The 7,017-nt window shown below is 35.9% G+C and overlaps 1 protein-coding gene across 2 annotated transcripts in view; it reads left to right on the top strand.

Moving 5' to 3' along the window:
- Positions 1 to 6,085, top strand: part of GRB14 (growth factor receptor bound protein 14) — a 58,133-nt gene extending 52,048 nt beyond the window's left edge. For both annotated transcript variants that reach the window (XM_006766494.2, XM_015565749.1), the window contains 5 exons: positions 1,408 to 1,524; positions 1,616 to 1,688; positions 1,826 to 1,913; positions 4,408 to 4,501; positions 5,714 to 6,085. In XM_006766494.2, the coding sequence (XP_006766557.1) occupies positions 1,408 to 1,524; positions 1,616 to 1,688; positions 1,826 to 1,913; positions 4,408 to 4,501; positions 5,714 to 5,860 (519 nt within the window). In that variant the 3' untranslated portion in view covers positions 5,861 to 6,085. The remainder of the gene's footprint in view (positions 1 to 1,407; positions 1,525 to 1,615; positions 1,689 to 1,825; positions 1,914 to 4,407; positions 4,502 to 5,713) is intronic.
- The last annotated feature ends 932 nt before the right edge of the window (positions 6,086 to 7,017 follow it).

The raw sequence follows: 7,017 nt of genomic DNA, 5'->3' as shown, positions 1-7,017 counted from the left end.
GAAAGAGAAAGAGAAATATCCATGTATGAGGGGAAACATCAATCGGCTGCCTTCTGCACAATCCCTACTGGGGATCCAGCCTGAAACCAGGCATGTGGCCTGATCGGGAATTGAACCATTAACCTTCTGTTGCACGGGAGGACACGCAACCAACTGAGCCACACCGGCTAGGCTCTTTTGCCGAGTTTTAATTCTTAAAAACAGAGTGACACTCTTAACTGGAGATTTTGACAATTGTCTTTTTTTTTTAAAGATGCATGACGTGAGGTGGCATACTTTTAAAAAGATGGTTGTGAAGTAGAGCCCTAAACAAACAAAAGGTATAAATAAAGTCCAGGTTTTGGATATTTTATTTCATGTTCAGAATAATACAAATACAAAAGGTAACTGACAAAAAATAATCAGCAAGATATTATTATTTGTTTAAAAATGTCTTCTTATTATATCAGTTCTTCTTTTGTCATTGACTTATTTTTGCAGCTCTCATTTTGCCGTATTTATCCTCACTAAATGAAACGTTATTCATAATATTAAATCAAATAAAATTTAATAATATGAAGTTATCTGAATTATTTTACAAAATTTTATTTTCTACGTTAGATGAAATTTGAGATGATAAACTTAAATACGTATTTTAGTTCTATTATAAAATGAGCACTATTGCCCGTCCAGTGTGGCTCAGTGGTTGAGCATTGACCCATGAACCAGGAGGCCACCTGTTCCATTCCTGATCAGGGCACATGCCCCCTTGCAAGCTCAATCCCCAGGTAGGAGGCATGCAGGAGGCAGCTGAACAATGATTCTCATCATTGATGTTTCTATCCATCTCGCATCTCCCTTTCTCTTTCTGAGATCAATAAAAATATATTAAAAAATAAAATACAGACAGTTATAAAAATAGCACTATTTTTCTAAAGAAGTGATATAAGTCAATTTGTTGTAGTTTTATCATATCTTGAATCATAACATATAGTTGTTTCATAAGTAGTTAGATTTGATATTTAAATGGTAATTGTCAAAGCACAATAGGGAGGTGAGTTTGGAAGTCATGGATATTTTTACAGGAAGGGCTAAAAATTCCTTTCTAAATTGGTGTTTTCCTGTTTTAGTAGCAAATATGAAGAGAGGGTTGTTTTAGGAGAAACCATGCTTACCTTGAAAGCTTTTAATTCCTTTACTCAGCACTCAATTCAATGACCTTACCTAATACTGTATAACTTATTTAACCAAACTATCTTATAGCATTGTTTTATCTTGATTATGTATTTTTAACATTTTGATTTCTTGCTAGCCACCTTTGGAACCACATTCTAGAATGAAAACCTATTGCCAGCAAAACACTGTAAGATAACTTCAAATATATTGTCCTGGTAAAAAAAAAACAAACTGTTTTCTTTTCTTTTCCAGAGAAGTATATCAGAGAATTCCCTGGTAGCAATGGACTTCTCGGGCCAGAAGAGCAGAGTGATAGACAACCCCACAGAAGCCCTTTCCGTTGCAGTTGAAGAAGGACTCGCATGGAGGGTACACATCGGTTCATGTTCCTTACAATCATTGACGATTTCAGTTTGTTTTACCCAGAAAGGTGAAATGTGTTTTTTTCTTTGTTGTGCAGAAAAAAGCGTGCTTACGCCTGGGCAACCACGGCAGCCCCAAGGCCGCTTCCCAGAGCTCCGCCATAAGCATGGGTATGTCTGCATCTGCGCTGGGACTGCACGGGAGGGCACTCAGGCATGGTCACGGAGGGCTCAGGGTGGAGAGTCTATATCATTCAACTGCGGTCCTCTCATGCAGAGCTTTGTATTCCCTCCCTCTGTTTCTTCAGTTATCCACCGGTCCCAGCCGTGGTTTCACCACAGGATTTCTAGAGATGAAGCTCAGAGGTTGATCATTCAGCAAGGACCTGTGGATGGGTACGTTTGATTTTGAATGGTTGATTTAAAAAAGAAAAAAGAAAAACGTATTATTTTTAAATATATTTTTATTAATTTCAGAGAGGAAAGGAGAGGGAGAGGGAGAGATAGAAACATCAATGATGAAAGAGAATCATGATCCATTGCCTCCTGAACGTGCCCTACTGGATAATGAGCCCACAACCTGAGCATGTGCCCTTGACCAGAATCAAACCCAGGCCCCTTTAGTCCTCAGGCCGACACTATCCGCTGAGCCAAACCAGCTAGGACTATATATTTTTTTTTTGATTTCAGAGAGAGGAAAGGAGAGGGAGAGAGAGAGATAGAAACATCAGTGATAAGGGAGAATCATTGATCAGCTGCCTCCTGCACATCCCTTGCTGGGGATTGAACTCACAACCCAGCATGTGCCCTGACCAGAAATTGAATGGGTGGCATCCTAGTTCATAGGTCAATACTCAACCACTGAGCAACACTGGTCGGACGAATGGTCGTGATTTTGATTTCTGCTACAGCCAGTAATTACTTATTCAACAACACAAAGATTTTTGACTTCAGCTTATTGAAACAGAAGTGACTGTGTTCTATAAGGATGGTTGCCAATGTATCCTAGCAATATCTATAGAATACCTGTTCCATTGTGTGTGCTTACTATTTGTGCATAAGTGAAGCTGATTTAATACTTTCTTAAGTAATGATCACTAATATTAAAGTTTGATGCAGGGTATGTTAAGTAGAAAGTTGCTTATATATTTGGATGGTCTTTTTTTTCCTTCTGTTTATATTCCAATTTTTTCTCTAAATTTTAAAAGCTTATATTAAAAGTCATATAAACCAATAAGAGTACTTCTTGACTGTTTCTCATGTTATCTTTTAGTGGGGTACTATGGGAGATATAGTAGAACTATAAAATGTATTATGAATGATTGATAATTTAAAGAATTTTCCTTTTCTCAAAGTATTTCAGATACTTCCTATAATACTGGCTAAATTCTCTTCCCAAATGCAATACAAATAATGAGGTTGTGTTGAGGTTTGGATGATGAATGAAACCAACATCAATTTAAACAAGGGGTGACGGGATCTTATATCTTTCAATGGTTGGCTTAAGATGATGACAAGATTTCAAGGTGATTTAATACTGACATTTGGATAAAAATGCATCTTCACATGGAAGATTATTAATAGCAAGTCAGAATTCCACTAGACTCTAAATAAGAAAAGATTTTAATATGCTTCCCTGCGTGGAACATGGTCTTGTTAGATATAAATTTGGATAGTCAGCAGAATTACTATCTGATGAGACTAAGAAAATAAATAAACCACAGAGAACAGATAAAATGTTTTGTGAGATTATAATTTCCCTTCTTTCTGAACCCAGTTTTTGTAAATTGAAAGAAATAATTGCTTAAAGATTATAGTATCTTTGTATTTTTAATTAAAAAAAAAGTGTTTTTTTTTTTTTTAAATTAACACTTTGGAAAGATGTGCTGCTGCCAGATAGTCCACTAGGTGGCAGTGGTGATTTATTGGGGAGTGGGGAGGGACTCACATGAAACTCCCTTGTGTCCCATCTCCCAGTGATACAATGTCAGAATCTCACACAGCATAGATGACATGGATAATCTCATCAGAGATCTATGATGTCTCAAATGTGGCTGCCTCTTTGTCTGGGCACACTGAGATTAGGATGGAGCCACCAGTGGGGACTGGTTGCTCAGTCTGTGTGCCAACAAGAAATACAAAGCTGGTTTTGCACTGTACTGCCAGTGAGTACAAGTCCACGCCAGGTAACACTTTTCTCCTACGATATTACTTCATGTCTTGCTTTTATAGCCTGACATTATAAGGTCTTTTCTGATGCATTCTTCAAGGTCAAAGTACATGTTCTTTGGGTGTTTCTTTATCTTAAAATATTATGCTTAAACATTCAATAAATGATTTCTGGATTGATTTTTTTTTTTTTTTAGAATATATTCATTTCTCACTTTCTGTTGTACATGTAACAGTAGGAACCAGAAACAAAAAAATAAAAGGGAGTCTAGAGGAGGAGGTTAAAAATTATTTCATTTTAAATAATTTTCTCTTTCAGGACCTATTATGACCCAGAACTTAAAATGAAAATATGCTAATGCCCCATTCATTCTCTGTACAAAACAGTTACATGTAAATACCCAAATTCCCAGTGGAAAAAAGGACACAACACTAATTATTGATACCATGATAGCATTACATTGGTTATTGAGAGCAAACAATCTGACAAGTGGGCTCTATAGTTATCCTTTTAAAATTAGCACTAATGACAGTTTTACAGTTGAAAGTAATGTTAATACCAGATCATTTACCAGGTTGGATAATCCCATCATTGAATACACAATGAAAGAAAACTCTGGCTGCATTTATGTATATATTTTCTAGATTCTGTACATGCTGTATTTATATGAAAACCATAAGTAAATGTAGAAACATACTGAAATTCTTTCTCTCTCTTTAGAGTTTTCTTGGTGCGGGATAGTCAGAGTAACCCTAGAACTTTCGTACTGTCAATGAGTCATGCACAAAAAATAAAGCACTTTCAAATCCTACCAGTAAGTATTTTATTTTGTGATTTCACATTCCTATATTAGAGATGATTTTAATGCATAAGCTTTCAGAAACTTTGGGTTTCTTTAGTCCTTTTATTAAATATAATTTGGGAGCTTGTGCTTTGACTAGAGTTAAGGTTGGCATAAATGGTTTTATGAGTCTGAATTTATATAAGAAATACAGGAATTGTAAAAATTAAATTTTCTTTTTCCCATGAAATACGATTTAGCAATTTTGTATAGGCCTACTGCCACCTATTGTTAAAAGGCCACTAAAGATTCTTTCCTAACTTCTGCTGGTGATTCTTTACAAACCATTATTTTAAAGCCCTTCTCTCTGACCCCCAAATGTTTTTTGTGTTTTGTTATTTTTGTAGTTTTGTTTTTAATCATTGTGGATGGATACATAGGTGCTGTAGAACTGGAGATCATTTAAACTATTCTGAGCACATTTAAAATGTTTTTGTAATTCTGCTTTGGAGTTTTTATTGCCTGTGTGTGTGTGTATGTGAATGTGTGTATGTATGTGTGTATGCATGTGATCTGTATATTGGAACCAGGTAGTATGCAATAGAGAATTATTCTACTTTCAGAAAAGTGTTACATGAGATTGCTAAATTACTGTTTCCTTTTGAGTGGTTCTTTTTGGAATTATCCAAAGTCTATATGACGTATCTTTCCTACTTCATTGATTATGTGAATGATGTCCCTGGATAGTATGAATTGCTTAATGCCAGAAGATCACACTGACTAAAGAAAAAAAATATCACTGTCATCCCATTAACATAATGTTTGATTGCTTCAGAATCAATTTACAGATACAAATTGTGTGAATATTCATTTTTAATGTACTAAGTGAGCCTGTTCAGTAGACAACATTTAGAAATAGAAATTAATATCTGTAAGTGGGATCATTAATAGATTGAATAGTGCAGATTTCTCACTGTATATTGATTCAGAATAGTCATACTGTTCCAATTACAGAATACTGCATGAAGTACAGCCACATTGCTTATTCTAGGATCAAATGATATTTCCTTTAAATGCACGTGAAATTACAAAAAAAAAAGTAGGTGTGCCATAACATTTTTTTCACTGTCCTTTAGTTTTATAAATTTGTTAATTTTGGCCTATATAAAGACACATTAGGCAATGGAATGTGATTTTCCTGCCTATTTTGCCCTTCTTACCAGTTTGTTATTTTTCTTCCTGTAGGTGGAAGATGACGGTCAGATGTTCCACACCTTGGACGATGGCCACACAAGGTTTACGGATCTAATCCAGCTGGTGGAGTTCTATCAACTCAATAAAGGTGTTCTTCCTTGCAAGTTGAAGCATTATTGTGCTAAAATTGCTCTTTAGCCAACCTAGAAGTGACTTGTTAAACTGGTGAAGAAACAAGGGAAAAAAATACAAAAGGAAAAAGAAAGACCATAAAAAGTGTGAAAGCATTGCTATGGTGAAAAGAATTTATTTCACCTCCAAGTTACAAAAAATAGTTTGTGCATTGAAAATAAGCAAAGATTTGGTTGCTATTATATTCCTCATTTAAAATTCATTAGTTAAAATTAAACGTCTGAAAAAGAATGGTTTGATGTGTTCTTGTGTGATTTTACTTTAATATATTATTTTCTTCAAAATATTTTAAACAATATTCTATCCTTAATATAGCAACATTAGAACTTTCAACTGCAAAATACGAAAAAAAATTGGGCTCAGAATTAATTATTTGAGGACTGAGTTTAAATTACTTTTTTATATATTAAATATGATTAAAAACTCAAATTATCAATTAAAAGAGGCTATCCACAACCTGTCAATAAAACTAAAACTATTTTTAATTATATATTTTCTGAATTTACTATAACCTTATAATCAAATGCTATTTGAAGTAGCAGCTTAAAATTATTGTGCAATATATTGACTTTTTTCAGGATGAGTTTTATTACATTTTTAAATTATTAATTGTACTATAATATTTATACTGGCATTGCACCTATTAGTGACACATTACTCATTGCATTAAAAAAATTCATTTAGTGATTAACTGGAATTATCCAGTCATGTGTCCCTTAATAGCAGTAATACATTTTGAGAAATGTATCATTAGGCAATTTCATTATTGTGCAAACATCATAGAATAGGAGGGGCCAGGTACACAAATTCGTGCATCTTGAAAGGAACTGTGGGCCACGAGGCTGCAGCAGGCACAAGGGGCGGGTCTTGGCTCATCCTCCGCACCCCCATCCGCTGTGGCCCCTGATCCTTTGTCTGCCGGCAACCCTGCTCCCGCCGCCACCGTTCCTATGCGCTGATGGCACTGGCCCCACTCACATCTGCTGACAGCGCGGAGCGATTCGGGCCGGCAACAGCAGCGGGTGCGGGTGGAGGCTGCTGCCTCAGTTGCCCCTCAAAAGCAGGGGGAGGTGGAGAAGCCCTCAAGGGCAATCAGGGCTGGTAGCCGCCACTCGCATCTGCTGATGGTGCCAGCTGTGGATGCGAGTGGGGCCGGTGCAGAC

This window comes from Myotis davidii, unplaced genomic scaffold, assembly GCF_000327345.1.
Source record: "Myotis davidii unplaced genomic scaffold, ASM32734v1 scaffold59, whole genome shotgun sequence".
Taxonomy (NCBI): domain Eukaryota; kingdom Metazoa; phylum Chordata; class Mammalia; order Chiroptera; family Vespertilionidae; genus Myotis; species Myotis davidii.
The sequence above is the reverse complement of the archived record's forward strand: the minus strand, read 5'-3'. Positions and strand labels throughout refer to the sequence as shown.